Source organism: Moschus berezovskii, chromosome 22 (assembly GCF_049115385.1).
Source record: "Moschus berezovskii isolate FMDL1 chromosome 22, NW_MosBer_1.0, whole genome shotgun sequence".
Lineage (NCBI taxonomy): Eukaryota > Metazoa > Chordata > Mammalia > Artiodactyla > Moschidae > Moschus > Moschus berezovskii.
The window spans coordinates 45,674,538-45,698,843 of NC_142481.1; the positions used below are offsets into that span (position 1 = coordinate 45,674,538).

General features: G+C 55.6%; 1 protein-coding gene across 4 annotated transcripts in view; it reads left to right on the forward strand.

Moving 5' to 3' along the window:
- Window positions 1-24,306, forward strand: part of ZNF423 (zinc finger protein 423) — a 346,670-nt gene that overhangs the window by 198,108 nt on the left and 124,256 nt on the right. For all 4 annotated transcript variants that reach the window (XR_016035886.1, XM_055412817.2, XM_055412819.2 and 1 more), the window contains exons 4-5: window positions 2,557-5,771; window positions 13,349-13,433. Coding sequence is in view for 3 of the 4 variants with exons in the window: in XM_055412817.2 (XP_055268792.2) it covers window positions 2,557-5,771; window positions 13,349-13,433 (3,300 nt within the window). In the remaining variant the exon portion in view is untranslated. The remainder of the gene's footprint in view (window positions 1-2,556; window positions 5,772-13,348; window positions 13,434-24,306) is intronic.

Below are 24,306 nucleotides of genomic sequence, written 5' to 3' on the forward strand. Positions count from 1 at the left end.
CCCTGTTGGGGCTCAAAGAAGAGTCAGACGGTGGCTGCCTGGGAGCTTGTCATGGGGCCGCCTCTCTCGGTCTCACCCACACAGGTGTCTTGCTCAATTCACCTGTGTCAAGGGGCCGGATAGTGGACAGGCCTGGCACTGCCCTGACCGGACAGGCCTGCTGCTGTTCTTCCCGGGGGGCGGGGCTCATGTGGCTGTGCCTCAGTTTCCTCATCTGTCCAGTGGGAGGGGCCCTGGTCCCCACCCACTCTGTGCTGGAGACAGCCCTTAGTGATACACATAGGAAAGGCTCCATGGCAGCTTGCATGAGTCTGAACTGAGACATCAAAATAATAAAAAGCCAGTGGAGCCCAGCCAGGGGGCAGGGGCAAGTGGGTTCCCTAGCTGCCCCAGCTCTAGCCATCTCCTCCCTTGAGTCCCTTTGTCTGCACCCCGAGGAGCCAGCTGGCAAGACCCAGGCAGGGGCTGGGGCGCCTCCTGCCACATCTAACTAATCCAAGGAGCCAGCAGTGCTGTGTCCTTCCCGTCTGAAGGCCCCGTAACATGAGGCCCTCAGGGGAACGGGTGCCCTCACTCTGGGAGGCACCCCACACTGGGCTGGGTAACTGCGCTTCGGGGGCGGGGAGACTACAGAGAGATCAGGACTCCAGGTCAGGAGCTTTGGAGAGCAGCATCCCTCCAGGCAGAGCTCTGCCAGCCGTGCTAGCTGGAGTCAGGCACATCTTCATGGGGTCAGGGCCAAGGGCCTGGGCAGGCACCAGGGTGGGGGTGGGGCCTAGGAGCAGGCTCCGAACCAGCTCTGAGGGGCCCTGGAAGACCCTCCAGCAGTCCTTGTTGTCTTTTCAAGTCTTGGGATTGCAGTTGTGAGAGCCTGGGGTTGCAGGACCCCCGGTCTGAGCCACGCACCTCCATGATGGTGTGTGTGTTTGTGTCTGCAGGTGAGTGTGCGTGTATGTTCAAGCCTGTATGTGTACGTGGATGTGATAATGTAGGAATGGAGCTGTGTGCGTGTGAGAGAGTGCGTGAGTGTATGACTGTGTGTTTGTGATGGTGTGTATGACTGTGTGTGAGTGTGTGTTAGTGTGTTGGAGTTCACATGTGATTGCAGGAGTGTGTATGAGTTGTATGTGTGTGTGAGTATGTTTATGTGTGCAGGCGTGTGAGTGGTGCTTGTCCAGCCTGGGAGTGAGGTCCCCTGCCTTTCCCTTCTAGAAGATCTGGGCTGCCTCTAGCCAAGAATTTCTGGGTTACATCTGTGAGGGCTTTTCTGAAGACTCAACCAGGCTGGCTGGGGGCCGGAGAGGCGGGGCAGTGGTCTGTTTCCTCGGGGTTAGAAGAGCAAGGTCAGTGCAGCCGAATCTGAGCTTTCGTTTCTCTCTCTCCTGTCCGTAGCAGCCTGCGGTCCCTTTCATTCATTATTAAGTCTTAAATCCACCCAACACGTAACCTGAGCCACGGAACTCACTCCCTGCTCAGGCTGCTTCAGTTCAACCCCTGCCGTGTCTCAGGAAACTTCACTGGTTTAAGTTGCTGGGTCCAGTGTGCCTTTGTTTTTTCCAGAAACGGCCAACCCCTAGTTGGTTTAGTTTTCCTCTGAGGCTGGCCTGGCCAGCCAAGGCAGCGGGTGGGGGCCTTGGCGGGGGGGTGGCCCCTGTCCCTGGGGAGGGTGGGCCACGCCGATTGTTTGTGCAAAGCCCCACCCCTACCACAGTGGATTTAAGGGCCCATGAGGCGTTGAGCTCTGAGGCCATCTGGGTCCTGGCCCCACCTCTGATCACTGCCCCTTCGGGCCATCTCCTGGGGTTCTGAGTGGACGTGGGGAAAGTCCAGGGGTGGAGGGGAACAAAGAAGACCCCCACCCTTGGGATGGTCTGAGCTGGGAGCCCTCGGATCCTTCCCGAGTCCCCTGCCCCTGCTTGTGCCCTTGGGCCTGAGGTCCTTGCGCCTCTGAGTCCGTGTGCACCTGAAGCTGCAGTCCCATCTTTGTCAGTCCCCCTTCCCTGTGGAATGGAGCATGGCTGAATTCACTAAAACTGCATTTTACTTTCTTGTAAAGCTTTGCCCACACCCATTGCATCTGGTGGGGTTTCCCACCCAAGCTACAGGCTGCAGCGGGGAGTCAAGCCCCGTGTCATGATCAAGTGATGGGACTTACCTCCTTTTGGCCTGATGGTCTGTGAGGTCATGTCTGGTGATTTTTTTCCCCAGCCCCCTGCCCCCCCTCCCCATCAGGGAAGTGGCTGAGACTGCAGCTCCTGTTGGGGGGTGGGTACCACATCCAGCGAGGCCCAGGCAGGTGTTGCCGAAGGGAAAGGCACCTCCCCTCCGAACCCTGCCGCCCCTCTGCCACCCCTCAGCAGACTGGAAGGCCCACGTGTCCACATGCTTCCGCCCTCCACCCCCAGACTCCCTCCTCCCACTCCCCCTTAGCAGTTGGCCAGCTGCACAGCCTCAGCCCGTGAGCTGTCGAAAAGCTGGCTCCGTCCTTGTTTCTCGCGGCCCTGGGAATTGCCTCTAATCTCTTCTCTGCCTTCCACCCCCCCTGCCCCCCCGCAGATGGTGACGACGACCCACAACTCTCCTGGGTGGCCTCATCTCCCTCCAGCAAGGATGTTGCGTCACCCACGCAGATGATCGGAGATGGGTGTGACCTGGGCCTGGGTGAGGAGGAAGGGGGCACGGGCCTGCCGTACCCTTGCCAGTTCTGCGACAAGTCCTTCATCCGCCTGAGCTACTTGAAGAGACACGAGCAGATCCACAGCGACAAGCTGCCGTTCAAGTGCACCTACTGCAGTCGCCTCTTCAAGCACAAGAGGAGCCGCGACCGGCACATCAAGCTGCACACGGGCGACAAGAAGTACCACTGCCACGAGTGCGAGGCGGCCTTCTCCCGCAGCGACCACCTCAAGATCCACCTGAAGACCCACAGCTCCAGCAAGCCCTTCAAGTGCACCGTCTGCAAGCGCGGCTTCTCCTCCACCAGCTCGCTGCAGAGCCACATGCAGGCCCACAAGAAGAACAAGGAGCACCTGGCCAAGTCGGAGAAGGAGGCCAAGAAGGACGACTTCATGTGCGACTACTGCGAGGACACCTTCAGCCAGACCGAGGAGCTGGAGAAGCACGTGCTCACCCGCCACCCGCAGCTCTCCGAGAAGGCCGACCTGCAGTGCATCCACTGCCCCGAGGTCTTCGTCGACGAGAACGCACTGCTCGCCCACATCCACCAAGCCCACGCCAACCAGAAACACAAGTGCCCCATGTGCCCCGAGCAGTTCTCCTCCGTGGAGGGCGTCTACTGCCACCTGGACAGCCACCGGCAGCCCGATTCCAGCAACCACAGTGTCAGCCCCGACCCCGTGCTGGGCAGCGTGGCCTCTATGAGTAGCGCCACGCCGGACTCCAGCGCCTCTGTGGAGCGAGGCTCCACCCCGGACTCCACCTTGAAGCCGCTGCGGGGCCAGAAGAAGATGCGGGATGATGGGCAGGGCTGGTCCAAGGTGGTCTACAGTTGCCCCTACTGCTCCAAGCGGGACTTCAACAGCCTGGCTGTGCTGGAGATCCACCTGAAGACCATCCATGCGGATAAGCCACAGCAGAGCCACACATGTCAGATCTGCCTGGACTCCATGCCTACCCTCTACAACCTCAACGAGCATGTCCGCAAGCTTCACAAGAACCACGCGTACCCCGTGATGCAGTTTGGCAGTATCTCCGCCTTCCACTGCAACTATTGCCCCGAGATGTTCGCCGACATCAACAGCCTGCAGGAGCACATCCGGGTCTCCCACTGCGGCCCCAACGCCAACCCACCCGATGGCAACAACGCCTTCTTCTGCAACCAGTGCTCCATGGGCTTCCTGACCGAGTCCTCCCTCACGGAGCACATCCAGCAGGCCCACTGCAGCGTGGGCAGCGCCAAGCTGGAGTCCCCGGTCGTGCAGCCCACTCAGTCCTTCATGGAGGTCTACTCCTGCCCCTACTGTACCAACTCGCCCATCTTCGGCTCCATCCTGAAGCTCACCAAGCACATCAAGGAGAACCACAAGAACATCCCGCTGGCCCACAGTAAGAAGTCCAAGGCGGAGCAGAGCCCAGTCTCATCGGACGTGGAGGTGTCTTCACCGAAGCGGCAGAGGCTCTCGGCGAGCGCCAACTCAATCTCCAACGGCGAGTACCCGTGCAACCAGTGTGACCTCAAGTTCTCCAACTTCGAGAGCTTCCAGACCCACCTGAAGCTGCACCTGGAGCTGCTGCTGCGGAAGCAGGCGTGCCCCCAGTGCAAGGAGGACTTCGACTCGCAGGAGTCCCTGCTGCAGCACCTGACCGTGCACTACATGACCACGTCCACCCACTACGTGTGCGAGAGCTGCGACAAGCAGTTCTCCTCGGTGGACGACCTGCAGAAGCACCTGCTGGACATGCACACCTTCGTGCTCTACCACTGCACCCTGTGTCAGGAGGTCTTCGACTCCAAGGTGTCCATCCAGGTGCATCTGGCGGTGAAGCACAGCAATGAGAAGAAGATGTTCCGCTGCACGGCCTGCAACTGGGACTTCCGCAAGGAGGCCGACCTGCAGGTGCACGTCAAGCACAGCCACCTGGGCAACCCAGCCAGGGCCCACAAGTGCATCTTCTGCGGGGAGACCTTCAGCACCGAGGTGGAGCTGCAGTGCCACATCACCACGCACAGCAAGAAGTACAACTGCAAGTTCTGCAGCAAGGCTTTCCACGCCATCATCCTGCTGGAGAAGCACCTGCGGGAGAAGCACTGTGTGTTCGACGCGGCGGCTGAGAACGGCACGGCCAACGGAGTGCCCCCAACCGCCGCCAAGAAGGCCGAGCCAGCCGACCTGCCGGGTGTGCTGCTGAAGAACCCAGAGGCGCCCAACAGCCACGAGGCAAGTGAGGACGACGTGGATGCCTCGGAGCCCATGTATGGCTGCGACATCTGCGGGGCGGCCTACACCATGGAGGTGCTGCTGCAGAACCACCGGCTGCGGGACCACAACATCCGGCCGGGCGAGGACGACGGCTCGCGGAAGAAGGCTGAGTTCATCAAGGGCAGCCACAAGTGCAACGTGTGCTCGCGGACTTTCTTCTCGGAGAACGGGCTCCGGGAGCATCTGCAGACCCACCGGGGCCCCGCCAAGCACTACATGTGCCCCATCTGCGGCGAGCGTTTCCCCTCGCTGCTGACGCTCACCGAGCACAAGGTGACCCACAGCAAGAGCCTGGACACGGGCACCTGCCGCATCTGCAAGATGCCCCTGCAGAGCGAGGAGGAGTTCATCGAGCACTGCCAGATGCACCCCGACCTGCGCAACTCCCTCACGGGCTTCCGCTGCGTGGTCTGCATGCAGACGGTCACCTCCACGCTCGAGCTCAAGATCCACGGCACCTTCCACATGCAGAAGCTGGCGGGCAGCTCGGCCGCGTCCTCCCCCAACGGCCAGGGGCTGCAGAAGCTCTACAAGTGTGCCCTGTGCCTCAAAGAGTTCCGCAGCAAGCAGGACCTGGTGAAGCTCGACGTCAACGGGCTCCCCTACGGCCTCTGCGCCGGCTGCATGGCCCGCAGCTCCAACGGACAGGTGGGCGGCCTGGCCCCGCCCGAGCCTGCCGACCGGCCCTGCGCCGGCCTCCGCTGCCCCGAGTGCAGCGTCAAGTTTGAGAGCGCGGAGGACCTGGAGAGCCACATGCAGGTGGACCACCGTGACCTCACCCCGGAGACCAGTGGGCCCCGGAAAGGCGCCCAGACGTCGCCAGTGCCCCGAGTAAGTACAGCCCGCCCCAGCCTGCCCCACCCCTGCGCCCTGGGGCTCCGCGCATGCCCACAAGAGGCCGCTCGCCGAGCTCTAGCATTTCCCTTGCAGTCCCTGACCGCAGAAGCAGGGGCCTCCTCCAGCGGTTAAGCACATCTGATGATCGCAGTAAACTCCGAGTTCAGATCCCAGTGCATGCCATCTCCCTTCCAGCGGGACATGGCGTGTATCACCCTGGGTCTCATTTGCCAAGGGCTCATCTGTAAAATGGGAATAATAATTGTCTCAATGTCATAGGATTGTTGTGAGGGATCCGTGGCATAGTGTAGGTGAAGTGAGTTTTCTGTCAGTGTTGGAGGTCAGGTCATCTCGGTCATTGATCAGGGGGTGGACTGACTTATGTGATTACTGGGTTTTCTTGGGCAAGTCACTCTGTTCCTTGGGCTTTAGATTTAGGAATCGTTTGACAGTTAGTAAAGGTAACATACACATAAAGGACTTGGAACCTGGCACTAAGGGCCCCGTCATGCTAGCCATAATCATCAACTGGTACATGGAAGCCCTCGGAATGTTTCCAGTTACTGATTGATCGATCACATCTGTCCTGAGCACCTTTTAATTTGGGGATGTCTGGCAGCCAAGCAGAACCAGAAACAGACCCTGCACTGGGGCTGCTAGACCCAGGGGAGCCCCACGCCTATAACTAGTGGGTTTCAGCAAGGCAGGGGAAGTCTGAGCTACTAGAGGGTCCATGTGGGCCCTGGGAATGGTGCCCGTGGGGCACCTGCTGGAGGCTGTGTGGCCCCTGGTGTCAGAGAAGGACTGGGGACTCCCATCAAGTCTGTGTTATCTGTTTCCAGACTGAGGAGGTGCCAAGCCGATCTCAGGGGCATCTGTCCCTCGAGGGCCACTGCTGGCAGAGAGGCAGGCTTTGGGAAAGGGCCACCCGCCATGGGTGCCCCTGGAAGACAGGGATATTTGTGAAGGTGTTCACTGCGGGATCAGACGGGGCCTGGGACTCTGGGATTTTGCTGGGGGTGGGGGTAGTGGGGAGAGAGTGAGAGAGAAGGAGAGCTGGAGAGGGAGAATTTGCAGTGGGGCCCTTAAAGGATCTCCTGCCCAACTTCCCTGCCCAGCGAGCTGCAAGGCCTGACCAAGGTCACCCAGCTGCAGAGAAAAACGTCTGAATGACAACAGAGCCATGCTTTCACCTGGGGCCTGAGGCCTCTCAAATGCCCGCCTGGAGCAGAGAGCTCCTTTCAGAGTGGATTGATTGATTGAATTTGTCCTGAGCACCCATTATTTCTGGGGTACATGGCAGCCAAGGAGAGTCAGAGATGGACCACTTTCTCAAGGCCTTTTGACTGAGCGAGGCCTCTAGGTAAGGATCCACTGGGTCACCCTTCAGGGTTCCTGAGCACAGTGTCCTCACAGCTGCCCAGCTCTGTCCCCCCAAGCATCAGCTTGCTGGCTGGCCAGTGTGGATGGACTGGAGAGAGTTTCAGCCCTGGAGGCAGAGGGCCTGCCTACCCATCTGTGATTTGACCTCTCTGGGCCTCTGTCTCACCTGTAAGCCAGTGCATGCTAAGTTGCCTTGTGTATGACTGTGATCCTATGGACCGTAGCCCACCAGGCTCCTCTTGTCTATGGGATTCTCCAGGCAAGAATACCGGAGCGGGTTACCATAACCTCCCCCGGGGAATCTTCCCGACCCAGGGATCAAACCCGGGTCTTTTATGTCTCCTGCATTGGCAGAAGAGTTCTTTACCACTGGCACCACCTGGGTAAAGCCAGAGGGTAACAGTAATAACTGTTTCCACTGTTTCCCCATCTATTTCCCATGAAGTGATGGGACCAGATGCCATGATCTTTGTTTTCTGAATATTGAGCTTCAAGCCAACCTTTTCACGCTCCTCTTTCACTTTCCTCAAGAGGCTTTTTAGTTCCTCTTCCCTTTCTGCCATAAGGGTGGTGTCATCTGCATATCTGAGGTTATTGATATTTCTCCCAGCAATCTTGATTCCAGCTTGTGCTTCTTCCAGCCCAGCGTTCCTCACTGAACTGAACAGTAATAACAGTACAGTAGTATTAGTAATAGCAGTCTCAGTGGTGTCTGTCTCCAAAGCTAGCGTCACCTGGGAGGGACCTGGGGGCTGTTCTGTTTCTTGACCAGCATCTGCTCTGGCTAGCCGGTGCCTGTGCCCCCTCAGTGTCAAATACTGTGACCGTTTCCTGTGCTGACCTCCGTGTTTTGCCCTGGGATTACATGAGTGAAGACGAGCTGGGCATGTAGTAACCATCACTTATTATTTCCTCGTTTATAATCACAGCTCACACCGATTGAGGAATAGGGGCGTGCCAGGCACTTTCTCTCTGTTTGTTTCTCGTAACACTCACGCTCCAGGTGAGGAAAAGGAGGCGAGGGACCGTTAGGTAGTCTGCTGTGAGCCCCTCGATTTCAAGAGGCAGAGATGGGGGTTGACCCCGGGGAGAGTGTGGCACCCCAGCCTGGGCTCTTGACAGCCCTCCAGCCAGCACCTCTGGAGCCCATCCTGGTTGCAAGGTTGGGGTTCGGGGTGGTCAGCCCGGTGCACAGGTGGCGGGACGCTGTGGCAGGGCCAGGCACTTGCGTGTCCTGCTCCGGGTGCCCTCCAGCCCCATTCCTGCCCACACTCTGCTGGTTGCGGGGCTGCCTCTAGCCCCACCCCACCCCCAGAGCCTTTGGCTATTGAAGCCTCCTCCTTCCCAGTCTCTGCTCTGTGTCCGGTATGAAGCACCACTTCGTAAAGCCCCTACTGTGTGAGCGCCCACTCTTATATTGTTTCCCTGGCAACACCCTGGACCTTTGGTGTGACCTTTGCTTTGGCAAAGAGGCGGCCCAGGCTTAGAAAGGTGGAGCCACGTACCCAGGGGTGAGCAGCTGTGCGGGGCAGTGCAGGACTTCAGACCTGAGGGGGCTTGTTTACAGGGAGCCTGGCCGGGCTTCCTGTTGCTGTCCCTGGCCTGTGAGAGAGGAGGGAGCTGACATTCACGCCCAGAGGCCTGGGCAGATGGGCCATTTGCAGAAAGGAGCTAGATAAAGCCTGGGCACCTCCCCAGCCGAGGCATAGCCTCTGGGGCCTCGCCCCCTGCCTGGGCACGCCTGGGGGCAGGGGCCCAGCTGTCTGCTCGCCCACCCCTCTCTCCCCCAGGACTCACGCGTGTGAGAGCAGACTCTGGGGGCTGCACAGGGGCTTGGGGGCTGGCAGGCTGGGACCCTCGGGAGTGTATCCATAGCAACCGGCTCTCTGAGGACTGGGTTCCCGTGGGGCCGAGGATGCTGTCGGCTGGAGCGTGAAGCACTGAGGGTTCCGCCTCCCCCTCTATTTATGGGTAATAACAACATCGCTCCGGCTCCAGCCCCTGTGGGCAGACCCCAGCCTCATCGACTCAGCAGATCGCCACACTGCCTCATGCTGCTCAGGGTGGGGGGCTAGACCGGGTGCTTGCTTGCTACACCTTCCTGCAGGGCAAACAGACGGCCGGGTTCAGGGGCTTGTCCACATCACCCCAATCAAGACTGTCTGGGGTGGTCTGGGGCATGGAGCCAAAGAGGCAGCCCAGACAGTGGCTCCGGAGGGTGCCTGCACGGGGTCGAATCCCCATGCTGCTGCTTATCAGTGCTCAAAACTCTGCTTTCTCCATCCCCGAAGGGGAGCTTGCAGAGCCATTGCGAGTCTTCAGAATAGACAGTGCCTGCACATAGTAGCGGAGAAGGCAATGGCAAGCCACTCCAGTACTATTGCCTACAAAATCCCATGGATGGAGGAGCCTGGTAGGCTGTAGTCCATGGGGTCGCTAAGGGTTGGACACGACTGAGCGACTTCACTTTCACTTTTCACTTTCACACATTGGAGAAGGAAATGGCAACCCACTCCAGTGTTCTTGCCTGGAGAATCCCAGGGACGGGGGAGCCTGGTGGGCTGCCGTCTATGGGGTCACACAGAGTCGGACACGACTGAAGTGACTTAGCAGCAGCAGCAGCAGCACATAGTAGGGGCTCTTAAACGTGGGCTGCAGTCATGATCAGGGAATTCAGGGCAGTCTCTCCCCTCTCCTTCCTCCTCCTCTCCTGTCTCCACATCCCCAGGTGTGTTCTCTTTCTGCCCTGGGCCCCTCTGAGGTTGCTCGGGGCCATGCTAGGGGAGGCAGCCCTGGCCAAGGTCCCAGGGTTCAGCTCCGGTTCTCCTGGGCTGGGCCCTGTGGAGCGGGCTTATGTCAGAGGAGGCTTTGAATGCCAACTTCTACCTTTCTGTGGTTACGTCTCCTGGTGGGAGCTGAGGCTCCAGAGGAAGATGGGGGTCTTTGAGGGATAGAGAAAGGGAGACGGGCCAAGAGAAGGTGTTGAGGTGAGGATGGAGGGCCAGCCAGGGTTGCAGCAGGAGAGAGAGTCCTCTCCAGCCCAGAGAACTGCATGGCCCCGCCAGCTGCATGATGGACCCTGGGCATCCCTGACCTCATGTGCTTGGCCGGAAGGGCCATCTGTGGGGACAACTGAGTATGCAGCGAGCCTTCCTGGGTGTTGGTGATGGTGAACCCTTTTGTGTACAGGTGTGTGTATGCCTGTGTGAGTGTGTGCACCTATATGTCTACATGCATGTCTGTGAGGGCTGGTGCACACCCTTGTACCACGAGCTGTTTGTGCATCTGTGGGTGCATTTGGGAGTCGTGAGTGTGACTGCCAGGGTCCAGGGAGAGAACTGAAAGCCGGTGTGTCACTGGGGATGCTGTGTGAACCTGGGGTCCATGAGGATGTTTCCACTTCTCGAAGGGTGTTGCATTTATGTGTCCATGTTATAGGGAGTGAGTTGGTGTGTGTAACCTGTGGGTGTATCCATGAAGGTCGTGTGTTGGTGGTGTGTTGGAATGAGGTGTGTAGGATACTTGCAAGTATGTGTGTTTGTCCTCACATGCGTGTCTATGCCTGTGCATACAGGTCGTGTGTGTGTGTGTGTGTGTGTGTGTGTGTGTGTGTGCAGGGGCCTGTGTATGTGAATGCCCAGGCCCTTTGGTCAGCAGTTCCTGTGACCCCTCCCTTGGGCATTGCCCGGAGTCTGCTTCCCCACAAAGCAGGGTCCATTCCTTTTCCTGACACCAAGGGTTGTCCCCCATATGGTTGGGGGACATTTGGGGGGTACCCTCTTGTCCTGCTCAGGCTCCTGGTGACTTATCTTTCAAGCCCAGTGAACCCACTTCACTCACTTCCTTGAAGAGGAATTGCACTTTTGGACCGGCCATGGCTGTGGCCTCCAGAAACTCCTAGCCAGGAGGTGGGAGCACCATGTTGCTTGTCCAGCAGCCTCCTCTGGGCTTCTTTGACATGGAGCTTCCTGGGCTGTGCTTCATTCTTGCATTTCCTTGTTCATTCACTCATTCATTAAGCGTCAAGGACTCTTAGATGGGCTGGACAGGGTGGTGGGGGACATGTGTGAGGGGTGAATGATTCTGATGGTGGAGAAACTCAGGGTCCTTCTTTTCTGTGAGCACAGACCAGGAGCTGAGCCACGGCAGGGTGTGCCCCTCAGAAGCCCTCAGTCCCTGCTGTCTCTTCTGGCTTGAAATCTCCTCTGCCTATCGTGAGACTGACTCCCAAGTTCCGTCCCCCCTACCTCCAGGCTCACCCCTTCTTCCCGGGGTGTGTCTATGCAGAATGCCTGCTTCTGGGACCAGCACTATGGCTGCTCAGAGGACATGCTGAACGCCTAGTTCTCCGGGAACACCCGGGGCAAAGCCCTCTGGTCTCATCAGCGGGGGTGCTAGAGCCGGAGCAGAGACCCTGCCCAGAGCCTGAAGCTCCCAGCACCAGCTCTTCCAGGTGGTTCTCCGTTCATCTGTTCATCTCTCGGCAGCTGAGAGTCATGATGAAAGTTCAGTGCTTATTAGATGCCCACTGGGTGGGGCCCTGTGCAGGGTGGTGGGGGTCCAGGATCCCTAGTTACTGAGGGATGGCTTCTCTTTATCCCTTCTGCCTGGCAAATATTACTTTGCAACTTTGCCCATCTGCTCAAAAATTCTTCCAAACCGCTTGGTCTTTGCTGGGACCTCACAGGTGGACAGAACATATTCTGGCCCTTGGGTTCTCATGGTGCAGTGGGAAGCAGACAAATCAACTGGCCACGGCAAACTCTTTGGGGCCCAAGTAGGTGATTTCAGCACAAACTCAGGGGCCTGGGCAGACCCTAAACTCACTCTGGGTTGGGAAGAGAGGGCTTCTCAGAAGAGGTGACATTTGAACAGAGGCCTCGAGGATGGAGAGGGTATTCTGATGGAGGAAACGGCATAGACAAAGTCCCAGAGGTGGGACCAGGCAAGTTCAGGTGGGGCTGAGACAACTGAGCCCCCTGGTGGTTCATCCTGGCCTTATCGTTGAGGGATGGGCCTTAGTGCTTAGCAGAAAAATCCAGTCTTGCCTTCTTTTCCAGAGGTCAAGGGAGGCCCCATTATTCCAGGACACAAAGTGGTCTTCAGAAAACGTGGATACTGTGAATTCCTCTCCCTTCATGGAAACCCGCAGTCACAGCCCTTCCCCCCAGTTAGGAACAACACCACCTGTGTCCACAGTGGGCTCGTTTCACGCTGCGGAGCTCCACTGTTTGGAAACAGTCTTCAAGAAGCTTTGAAACTTTTTATGTTCTCCATTTTTCTGCCCCCTCCCCACAAAAGTACTTGGTCATAGCTCCCCGTGTGTGGAAGCCAGCTCTAGGATGACGTGGGGCCTTATGTGTCTAGGGCAGGTGAGGAATTCTTCAGTCACCCTTGAGTGTCAGAACTGATGGGAGCAGTCTGCCCTGCTTGTCCACTTGGTTCTTAGGGCAGGTACATAGTTAGATGCAAAGAGAGATGGATGCATAGATGGATGGATGCATGGATGGGTGTGTGTGTGTGTGTGAGAGAGAGAGAGAGAGAATGTGTTTGTCGATGGATAAATGGGTAAATTGGATAGTAGGTGAATGAGTGGGTAGATTGACGGATAGATGGATGGATGGATGGATAGATAAATGAATGGGTGTATGGGTATATGTATGTGTGTTTAAACGGATGGATGGGTAAGCAGGTTAGGTAGATGGATGGATGGGTAGATGGACAGCTAGATGAATGTATGGGTGTGTGTAATGGCTGGATCGAGGGTAGGTCGATGGACAGGTGATGGGTAGACAGATGAACAGATCTGTGGATCTGCTGAGTGGATGCAGCAAGTATAGATGGGTGGAAGATGAGTAGGTGAATCTGGTCATGCTTCAGGCAGATCAGCCTGCCTCAGCTTCCTTTCCATGGTCCTTCCTGTGTGCATCCCTTTGGGATGGTTCAGTTTCCCCAGGGCCAGCAGAGAAGCAGCTCCCTTCAAATGCAGCCTGTCACCCCTTTCCCTCTGCGAGGCTGACTCGCAGAGCTGGAGTCAGAGGCAGGTGGGAAGAGAATGACCTGGTGAGACCTGGGAGCAGGTCAGAGCCATTCTAGGAAGTCTTAGGCCATGACCTCTAGGAACTTTTGCTCTCTGCTCTGTTCTGCATCCTGACTGTCTAACTCCTTTCCTTTTGGTTTCCATGCAGAAAAAGACATACCAGTGCATCAAGTGCCAGATGACCTTCGAGAATGAGAGAGAGATCCAAATCCACGTTGCCAACCACATGATTGGTAAGAGTGCATTTCCGCCCACCCAGTCTGCGGCTACTCCTCGGGGCTGAAATGTGCGGGTCCAGTCATCATTTTGCTGGCTTTTAGCTCAAAGCATGGAGTCACTGCTGCTGCTGCTGAGACATTTCAAATGAGACTAGAAATGTCAGAGCTGGAGCACTTTCTCCATCCGGACCCTCTTTTCGCGGCTCCATTCACATTAGAGTCAAACTTTTGTCAATCTCTCCCATTTCTCAGCACAAATTTCCCTCCATTTCTGAACCAAAGTGCTTTCCAGTTGTCAGGCACTCAGGGGCAATTATGCTTCAATTTTGTATGTCATGACATTGAATAGATTTAACTGCTCACATTTTCCCACCAAACATGGGTAGTTCCTCAGGCATACTGTCAAAACAGAATGCTTACAAAGTTATTTTGCTACTTTTTCTATTCCTCTTCAAGCAGTCTTGGACTTTGGAAAATTCAGCCTTTTTTAAAAGGGAGCTTCCAAGGTCCCATCGTGTTCCCTCTTGGCCCGAAGGATGGAGGGAAGCTTTGAGGTCTTCCTTGTCTTCTGTGGGTGGGTGTGGTCTTGCTGGCAGCTGGGAGGGCACAGCTTTAAGAGGGCATAGCGATTTCTGGTGGCACAGGGCTGGCCCAGGGCATGGGTTTGGCAGTAAGGGCCTCGGGAGCTCCTGGAGTTTTGGTGCTCTGGGTCTTTGCTGGAAGTGTGAGCACCTTCTCCAAGACCTCCACAGTCTGAGTGGTGAGAGGTCTGTCCTGGGTTGAGCATCCTGACCCTTAGTTCCTCTCCCCTTTTTTGCCTCTGACATCTTTTCATTAAAGTTTTAACAACAGCCACGCCAACCGAGTACTTTTTTCCAAAACCCTTGATCCCATAGTTAAAAAAAAAGTCCCCTTCACGCTGTTCACCTATAACTATCACAACATTGTTAATCTGCTATACCCCAATACAAAAATGTTTTTGGCGTTTAAAAAAAAATGTCCATTTAAATGTCCAGCTCAGTGGATCCTCACAAACTGAGCACACCTGGGTAACCAACACCCACTCAAAGAAACAGACCATTCCCCAGTCTCAGAAAGCCCCCCTCTCGACCCTCTCCAGGTCCTTCCCCCAACAAAAGGGTGTCACCATCCTATTGTCTTAACAGCAGAGGTCACAGGGTGGTTTTGCATTTTATATAAATGAGATCACACAGTCTCTGCTCATTTGTGTATGGTGACTTTTACTTGTTCATATTATTGACTGTGGTTGGATCTTCTCACTGGTGAATGCTATTCTATCGTGTGAACACATCATGGTTTATCTATTCTGGATACACATCCTAATGGGCATCGGGGTAGTTTCCCTTGTGGAACTGTTTCACATCGTGTGCTGCCGTGAACATTCTTATGCGAGTCATTGGTGAACATGTACATTCAGTTTAATTGGACTGTTCTTGGACTCAGACTGGGGCGTCATAGGATATAAGTGGGTACCCTTTCAGTAGATACAGACCAATACATTTCCAAAGTGGTCGTATGAAGTCTTGCTCCCACCCCAGCCTGTGAGAGTTGCATGTCTGTGCCATCATCCGCATTGTACTTACCAAGAACCACTGCAGAGGTCCTTCTGTAGTGGAGCTGTGCTCAAGGTGGCCACGGTGTCTGGGTTCCCGCCAGGCTCAGTGAGTTTGGATGCTTAGCATCCCGGTGACTGCCTCGGGGCAGGTGTCCTGAAGGTGCTGACCCTAACTGGGTGCCTGGTGGGGCTCCCTCAATGATGAGGGGACGTGAGGAACACAGGGGTGGCAGGGAGGGCCCTGGGAGTTCGGCCTGACAGGGAGGCTGCTGACTTTTTAATTTCTTCTGTTTGGAAGTCCCCCCCACCCGGCACTGAAGCAGAGGCAGGAAACCGCCCTGTCAGTCACAGGCTGCCGAGAGCGCTTTCACGGCGGTGGTGGGGAGGTGAAGATGAAGATATCTCAAAATGTTTGCTTTTGTAGCAGGTGTTAATGTGTGCTCCTGTTTGTAAGCACGAAGGGCGAGAGGCTGGCTAATTGGACCACGGTGGTTTCAAAGGTGTTTCTCCCCGTTCCTCTCTCCTTTCCACCCATCCTTTTCGCGCAGGGCCAGGAAGCTGCGGTGTCCTCAGGTGGAAGGCGAGGGCCGGCGCCTGGCTGGTGTGGTGGGAAACGTGAGGGCGGGCTTGACTGGCACTCGTGGGAGAGGGGGCTTGACTGGCACCTGGGTCTTCGTGTGAGCGGGGCCTTCCTCCAGTGGAGGAAGTGGCTGGACAGGGCCCCTCCCTGGAGCCTGCACAGTGCCGTGAGCGGGCCTGCTTTCTGGCCGCGTGGATGGGGGCCTGGGAGTCGGCAGCCAGGAGCTATTGGCCTCAGAGCCCAAGCGTCCGGGCCAGACGTTTATGCAACTGCACAAAGTCTCACAGGCAGGGCCTGGCGCGTGGCCATGAGGAACGGGCTAAGGCCCCGCTGACGCCACACCTCTGGTGCTGGGTGGTACCTCTTCTTACTTGGCCCGGCCCTCCCCACCTGTCCGCCCTTCACTGGCCTCGCCACCTCCATCCATCAAGGAACAGCAAGCACCCGCTGCACGTGGAGACCTGGGGTGGTCCCTGTGGGTGACAGAGGGAGAAGGGGACTCGGGCCATGCTCTCAGAGACCTACCAGCATCCCACCGGAGCCCTCACAGTGCACACCCTGCCGGGTGGAGGGACATCACCTGGGTGAGGGCGCTCACAGCCTCCGTGTACTGAGCCCACCACAGGCCGGGCACTTTACGCAGCTGCTAGTTCTGCACCTCACCGAGGAGGGTTAATGGCTTTTCCAAGTTCTTCCGGCCAGGAAATAGCAGAGCCAGGGTCTCCATAAAAGCCAGGCTCTTTCCACGGTGCATGGGACCCCTGCCAAGGCCTGTGGTGGGAGAGACACAGCTCTACCCTCAGGGGTTCTCTGCCCATGGGGGAGGCTGACGGGTGTCCAGGTAAGCACTGTGCCGTGAGGTTGATGCTCCCGGAACAGGGACTGCTGGGTCCAAATAGGTCTGTCAGGAAGGCCTGCGTTTTGAAGGATGAAGAGTTTTCTCTGTGGTTTAGGGCCATCGCTGGCAGGGGCAGTAGCCTTGGCAGGGAAGGGCAGTCATAGCGAGCAGGGCCCTTGGAGAGCTGACTGTAACGAGGAGGCAGGTCCTTGAAGGATGGGTGTTGTTAGGCTGAGAAGGTGGGGAGCAGCATCCGGGGGAGGACCTGGGTGAGCAGAGCTCAGAGACAGGAGCAGAGGAGGTGACTGGGGGACGGGGGACCCCAACATGGCCAGGGTGGAGGCATCGCATGTGGCAGCATCGTGGGCAGTGAAGGTGGGGAGGTGGTGTGGGGCTGGACCATGGAGGACCGTGAAGACCGGATTGAGGGATTTGGCTTTGGATGGACTTCACGGGCTGCGGTCCCAATCTGGGGGCCCGTTGGCAGATGCTTTATTTGATTTCTGTTGAAAAACCGAAAGAGGTGGCAGACAGGGCCCACAGCCCCACAGGAGCTGGGCAGCACTAGGCCTGTGTGTTCTCAGGCTCCGCTGGGCCCACCGGTCCCTACTGCGATTTGGGGGGATACTTTGCTCATCTGTGTCCCCTGCCTGGTTCCTATAGAGACACGCGATTGTGTGACCTTGGGCTTACCCACTAGGGAGCCATTGAAGGTTCTGGAGCCGAGTGTGGCCTAGAGCAGCTGGGTGCTTTATGGAGGCCGAGCGGGGAGAACGTGGAATGAGGCAGCACAGTATGGACAGCTGAGTGGAAAGGTATCGGAACAAGGTTTAGTGAAATCCTTGAAAAAGCACTCCATCCAGCAGAAAGCAACAGTTAAATTCAACAGAAGAAAAGTAATAGACGCTGGTGAAGATGATGAATATTGAATTCAAGGTGTCTGGAGACTGGAACTTAATGGAGTGATTCTAGAACGGGTACTACTTGGACAGAAGTTAAGATCTGATGGATTGTTTACTTTGTTTATTGTTGTCTCTATGCCTTTAAAAAATAAACTTGTTATGCAAAAACCTGCCTGGTCTGGTCCAGGGGTCAGGGAATGAGGCAGGGAGAGAAGGCAGGCCATAGGACATCCATTTGGCCTGTGCTGTGGGCCTGTGGGCCCCGGTGGCTTGGGGAAGGTGGTGGGGGTGAGTGTAGGAGGTGTGAATGGAAGAGAAGCAAGCCCAGGAGCCCCAGGTGGGGGCTGGCACGGCAGAGCTGGTAAAAACTGCCCAGTGTCCCTGTGGACAGCTTCCCCCTGCTAAATGACCCGAGCCCAGAGTGGCTGCCTGGAGCCAGCAGGGGCAAAAGCCCCCTTAGTGGCACCAGGGGACTCGGCAGATAGACGTGATGCTGTTCAGCTCGGTGGCCTTCTCATCAGCTCGGGGCACGGGGGGTCTGAGGCAGGCTTCCCCGGGGACCTGGACTGCGGGAGCCCTCCCCCAGGGGACGCTAAACTGGCCTTTTTATAGCGGGGGGCCGCATTGTGACTTTGCAGCCTCCAGACCCTGGGAGTTATGATGACCCAGGGACACGTCTCCTTGGAAACATTTTCCCAGCACCCCTCTCCTGGCGGCTGCTCGTGAGGGAGTGATTTGGAGCTGATAGAAACGCGAGGGTCTTTTGAAACCTTTTCAGTGGCAGGGTCTCCTTTGAAATCCCCCCTTCCCACAGAGAATGAGGCCCCCTTCTCTGGGCTTCCTTCAGCTTTTGAAATGGTTTTAGACACCCCGTCCCCCAGTAGGCACATCAAAACCCTGGAGCAGTCCACTGCTCTGTTCCGGCCTCCTGGAGGGGTCTGTCCCTTCCCCACCTCCCACTGCACCCACCTCCCCCATCAGCGCCCCCTTCCCACCCTCACCCCACGCTCTGGAAGGATTGCCTCCACCCTGGAAAATGGCTCTGCAGGAGGCCCTGCTTTGGGCTCCCTGGGGCCTGCTGAGGAGAGAACTGAGGAGGGCTTGTGGGGGGCCTGGCCCAGAGACGGGGCGCCCCGTGGCTGGGGACAGATGAGTGTCTCCCCATGTGTGTTGGACATGATGTGCAGGGCCCCGGGGGCCTGGGGCACGCGGGACCTCAGAGGCCCAGAGGCTGGTCCTCCTGCTCGCAGACCTCCCTCTCAGTTGCTCTTGGGCCGATGGCTGGATGAGGGTCTGAGAACTTGTCCTTGGAATAGCGAACTTGCTATGACCCAGGTTGGCCCCAGGGGAGTGACTCAGCCTCTGGGCCCTGATGTCCTAACTCAGGGCTTCATGGGCCCCTGGGGGGAGCCCCGAGGAGGGGCTGGGCTGGGAAGGGACAGTCCTCGGGGAAGCTTGTCAGGGATGTTTGCCCTCCATGTCCTTGAAAAGTGGCTGTGGACCCTCTGGCAGGCAGCCAGGCCAGAGCTGGCCTGTCCCGGTGGGGCATTAGTCATTCTGAAGACGTTATTTTCTTGGTCACGTCAGCTTCTTTCCCTGGGTGCCTCTTACGGCCTGGGCTTTGCTGTGAAGAAATGGTGGGGGGAGGCATTTGGAAAATCAGCCTCTCCCACCTCCTGCTCAGGCCTTCAAAACGCCCCGCATGCTGGGCAGGTGGTCCATGTCTGTCCTCCCCGACAGAGCACCTGGAGGGGAGGGTCTGCTCGGGGTATGGGGGTGTGTGAGAGAGACAGAGAGGGAGAGAGGCTTTCTGCCTTCTAAGGCTTCAGAAGCGCATCCCAGAAGACATCCTGAAAGCCACCTTGCAGACAGGGTACCCCCTCTTTCTGCAGCTGTTGCACCGCAGAAGACCTGGCCTGCAGCGTTTTTCGAGAGGAAGGAAAGGCTGGTGTGGAAATCAGCATTTCACCCTCACACCAGGGAAATACAAAAACTCTCAAATATAACTGAAGAGAAAAACACGTGAAAAGGAAAAACTGGTTCTTGTTGACTTTCTGTTGGGAACACGTGTTGCTGAGTGGGGCTGTGCTAGGTCTTTTCTGGTGCTTTTCATTTGGGTAACACCAGGCCCAAAACATCTGTCTAACCTTAATATGTGATAAAACTGTCTCCCTCTGCCCCCAGAGATCACGTTTCAAGTTCCGGGACTGTTCTGTCAGGATAACAAGCTTGTGCAAAGAGCCTATAATCCAGTTCTTTCCTCTGCTCCCCTCCCCCTCCCCTCCATCTCCTCTCTTCCCCCTCCCTTCCCTTCTTTCTCTTCCTTCTTCATCTCCCAAGTAGAGCACAGTCACTTCCCTCCATAATAGCCCCTGTGGATGAAAGGACACAGTTTCCCTGATTTTGAATCCCATTGGTCAGTTTAAGGAGGCTGTTGATCAAGTACTTGGTCCATGAAGAATCCATCAGTTCTGAATTTTAAAATAGTGAGTTTTCTCATCCCAGGTGGCACAGTGGTTAAGTATCTGCCTGCAATGCAGGAGGCACACAGATGCATGTTCAGTCCCTGGGTCGGAAAAATCCCCTGGAGTAGGAAATGGCAACCCACTCCAGTATTTTTGCCTGGAGAATCCCACGGGCAGAGGAGCCTGGCGGGGTACAATCCATGGGGCCACAAACAGCTGGACACAGCTGAGTGAGCACAAGCATTGCATTTTCATAGATTTTATCCTTTTTTAAGAAACCTATAGGTGAGGTTTTCTCGGAATACTCTGTTCAGTAAACATGATTGACATCCTCAGTGAGGAACCTCTAACCAAGTTAGGGAGGTGATAAAAGGATAAGGTAAAATCATGTCACAAAGTCTAAGATATAGAAGCTCAAAGGACAGGCGTGTAGTCCAATCTGGGCATTCCAGGAAGGCTTCCAGGAGGAGGTGACACCTAATCAGGCTCTTATAAGGCAGAAAATAAGGTGGGAAGGGCCTTCCAGGCAGAGAAAATAGCATAAGCCAGTTCATAGAGAAGAGGCCCATGTAGTATGTAGATAATTCAGTATCTACTTCAGGTCAATTGTCTTGAGTTGTCTGTGGACAATTCAGTGTTGCTTCAGAATAAATTTTGAGGCAGGAGGTGGGTGAGCCATAGAAAAGACGAGTACAGAGTAGGGTAGGTGAGAGAAGATAGGGATATTGGTTAGGAGGGTATGGATTGGAGAACCATTTAAGAGGCAAAACTGGCAGGATTTGGGAAATGAATGGAAATGGGAAGCGAAGCCCTAGCAGAAGATGACACCATGCCTGAAGAAGAGCTGCTGGGGCCTGGCAAAGAAGATGACTCCAGTAATGATCAGTGACATCTAATGCAACTTGTTACGTACAGGCCCTGCTATCAATATCTACAGGTGTTATCACTCTTAACCCCACAGTAGCTTATGAGACAGGGGCACTGTTATTCCCCCCATTTTGTACCTGAGGAATTGAGGGGATGTGTCCACTGTCAGCGAGTAGCAAATGTGAGATCTGAACTCAGTCAGTGTAATTTCAGAGCTTGGAATCCTCTAAACTCCTACAACTAGAGGCCCATCCCACTTGGTTAGCTTGAGTTTGTTGGTGATTGGGCCTTGTAGGAGATGCCTGTTGGCCAATCTGGGGGTTGGTGTCTGGCTGGTGGTCGGCCGCATGGGTGGGGAGCTCAGGAAGAAGGCCTGGGCTGGAGGAGGGGTTTGGAGGCCCCAGCACGGATGGTGGGGCAGCTGGGAGAAGTGAGGGGCATGAGGAACACGCGGTCATCCATGCCCAGACAGCAAAGTGCTTCTGGGTAGTAGTGTGAGAGGCCACAGAGAGGCCCAGAGAGGAAGGCTGAAGGGGGTCTGCTGGACCGTCGTAAGCATGAGCAGCAACAGCGGAAACGGGGGGAGCAGTTGGAATAAGTGGAGGGGAGGTAGGGGAGACCAATGCTGTAGGCTTAACTTCCCAGGTTCCAGATTGGGAAGGGAATGCCGGAAATGGGCCGAGGGGCCCTGGGGTCAGAGGAAGCTTCTGTATTTTGAAGAGGGAAAGATCAGAGTATGTTACTAGGCTGAGGAGAGAGCCAGTGGGGAGCAGAGGAAGGATGGAGAGGAGACAGCAATGGAGCCAGTCCTGGCAGGGTGGGGCCTGGGGCCCTGGCACCATCTTGGTGGACCAGTCCATGGGCACAGACTTCTTCTCTTGCTCTCCATGCCATGGGCTTGGCCGTCTGTGTTATTGAGTTGACTTTGTTGAATGCCCTTTATGGTCATTTGGCTGCTTGGGAGCAGCTGACACATGAGCAATTTCCCTTGCATCTGCTTCTGGCCGAGCCTCGCTGGAGTGAGGGCAGAAAACAAGGACCCTGCAACCCCAGGGCTTGGCCTGCTCTGCCCTGAGCTCCCAGTAGGTGCCAAGACCTCACACTGGGCTCTGCATGGCTGGTCAGGTTCGTTGCCTTGTGAGTCCCCGGGCTCCAATGGGGATGAAGTGGGAGCCTTCCCCTTCTGACTGCAGATCTCTGCCCTGAAGGAGTCAGGGTGTCCCTCATTGGCTGACACCCCTTCTGGTATGGTTTCCAGCTCATCTCCCTGGGAAAACCAAGGTAGGGAGAAGGGAAGTGATTCTCTAGAGACACTGTGAGTTGTACATCTGACTTGGAATAAGAATCCAAGGTTGCTGATGGAAGCGTTTTTAAACAGAGACACTTTGTTAGGGAGTTACTGATTTTAGTTCATCCTAAAGATCTTTATGAAACGCCAATAGTTTGCTTAATCTGCTGTAGACACATTAATGAGAAATAGAGTGTGTACATGCGTGCGCGCACGCGCACACACACACACACACACACAGAATGTAGAGCTCTATAGTCAATCATAGAGGTTAAGAGTACGCCCAGCTCATAGTTAAAGTTATTCCACCTTTGTATGCTTCAGTTCTGTGTCTATAAAATGCCCCCATCTTAACATACCTGTACTAACATAGCAGTTTAGGCAGATCTCTTTCAGTGACGATTCTGAGATCCAAACCACACTGACTAAAGCATTAAAAAGAAAATCATTGGCTCATGTAACTGAAAAGTCTGGGGATACAGTGGGTTTCAGGCATGGTTGGATCCAGGAGTTCTAACAATGTCATCACTAGTCTTAACTTTCTTTTACCTTTCAACTCTGCTTCCTCTTTGTTGCCTTCATTCCCAAGCAGGCTCCCCTGGTGCCAGTGATAGCCAGCAGCTCCCCAGTCAGCGGCCCCAGCAGAGAAGGTCATGTGCTTCTTCATCAGGAAAGGTTTCAGGACTGGGACTCAGTGCCTCAGAGGCGGCCTACAACTGCCCAGGAGGCAGTCACTGTAGCCAGGGATTCAAGTGGGTGGACTGGCCAGATTGGCACCACCCACCCTCCTTGGATGCTGGGGTGGGCGAGTATCTGTCTCTCCTCTGGCCACAATGGGAGGAGGGAGGGTGTTCTTAAAAATAGAAAGGGTGTCTATTTTCCACAAGGAGGGGGCAGCACTGACAGTAGAAGTTCACAAACCTCTACCTTTTGGGGGCTGTTTGGAGGATTAAATGAGTTAAAATATGTGACAAGTGCCCAGCACTTGGAAATTCTCAGTAAGTGATAGCTATTAACGTTAGTATTATTATTATTAGTCCCTGTGGCAGGGACTAATTAAAGATAATGATGCTGCTGCTGGAGCCCTTGTTTGGTGAGGACAAACTGAGTCTCTCTGTGACCATGCTGAGTGTGCAATCCCAGGTGCCAGCCCATGGCAGCTCAGAGGATGTTGCCGAGGGCCAGAGGAGGAAGACTGACCCTCTGCCTTTATCAAGCTTTGCAGGGTTCTGTCTGCACAATAGCTCCAAAAGGGGTAGCTTCAGTCAGAATGGTTTGTTCCTTTACTCCTTCCTTCATTCGGCACTTTCTTTTCTTTCCTGAACATCTACTCTGTGCCAGGCCCTATGCATAGATGTGGCAGCAAGCCAAAGTCCCTGGAATCCTGGAGCCAGTGGGGATCAGCTGCTAAACAAGAAAGCAAATTAGAAATCCAAGCTATTTCAAATCGTGATATGTTTTATGAAGAAAACGAGGGATGGTCATGGGGGTGTCGAGGAGCTGTGTAAAAACATCCTGTTGGCAATGGCCTGGCCAGGAGGTGATTGAGAGTGAGAGCTGAGAGTCGTTTTAGTTTTGATCAGATGCATGACTGCCTACTGACCTGTACACTTGAGCCTGTTAGTTTGTGTGTTCTTCCCCTTGGGAAGGGGAAATCCTAGAGGTAGAGGTGGGGCTGCATCATGGTGAGAGCAGTCCCAGGTGCCGAGGAGGCAGGCAGCCTGAGATTGATTGGGTGCTGCTCCTCATGCCTACAAGGCACCCCCCTGCCATGGTGTGTCAGGTTCCCTCCAACACTGGAGATGCTCGCGTTCTCTCTTTTGCCCTTTCTCTGGATTCCGTGTGGACCACCCACAAAGAATCTCGGTTCACCAGAGCTCCATAAACCCAGCAACTTGGAGACCTCTCATGCTGGCTTCTGCCTTCCCTCTCTCTTAAGGCGCTGTCCAGTCCAGGGCATCTTCGTGGTCCCCCAGCATGCCCTTTGCCTGTGCTCTGGCCGCTCTCCTCAAGTCTTTTTTACTTCTCCCTGGGTCCACCCTACTTCTTTCAGTCTATGGCCCTTAGCCGGTTCCAGATGCCTGTGTCCTGTTCTTCGCTCTTAGGTTTAACAGAATTAGCAAATAAACATACAGGATGGCTAGGTAAATTTGGGGCTTCCCAGGTGGCACTAGTGGTAAAGAACCTGCCTGCTAGTGCAGGAGACATAAGAGACACGGGTTCGATCCCTGGGTTAAGAAGATTTCCCTGGAGGAGGGTGTGGCAACCACTCCAGTATTCTTGCCTGGAGAATCTCATGGACAGAGGAGCTTTGGAGGCACAGTCCCTAGGGTCGCAAAGAGTCGGACATGACTGAAGTAACTTAGCATGTG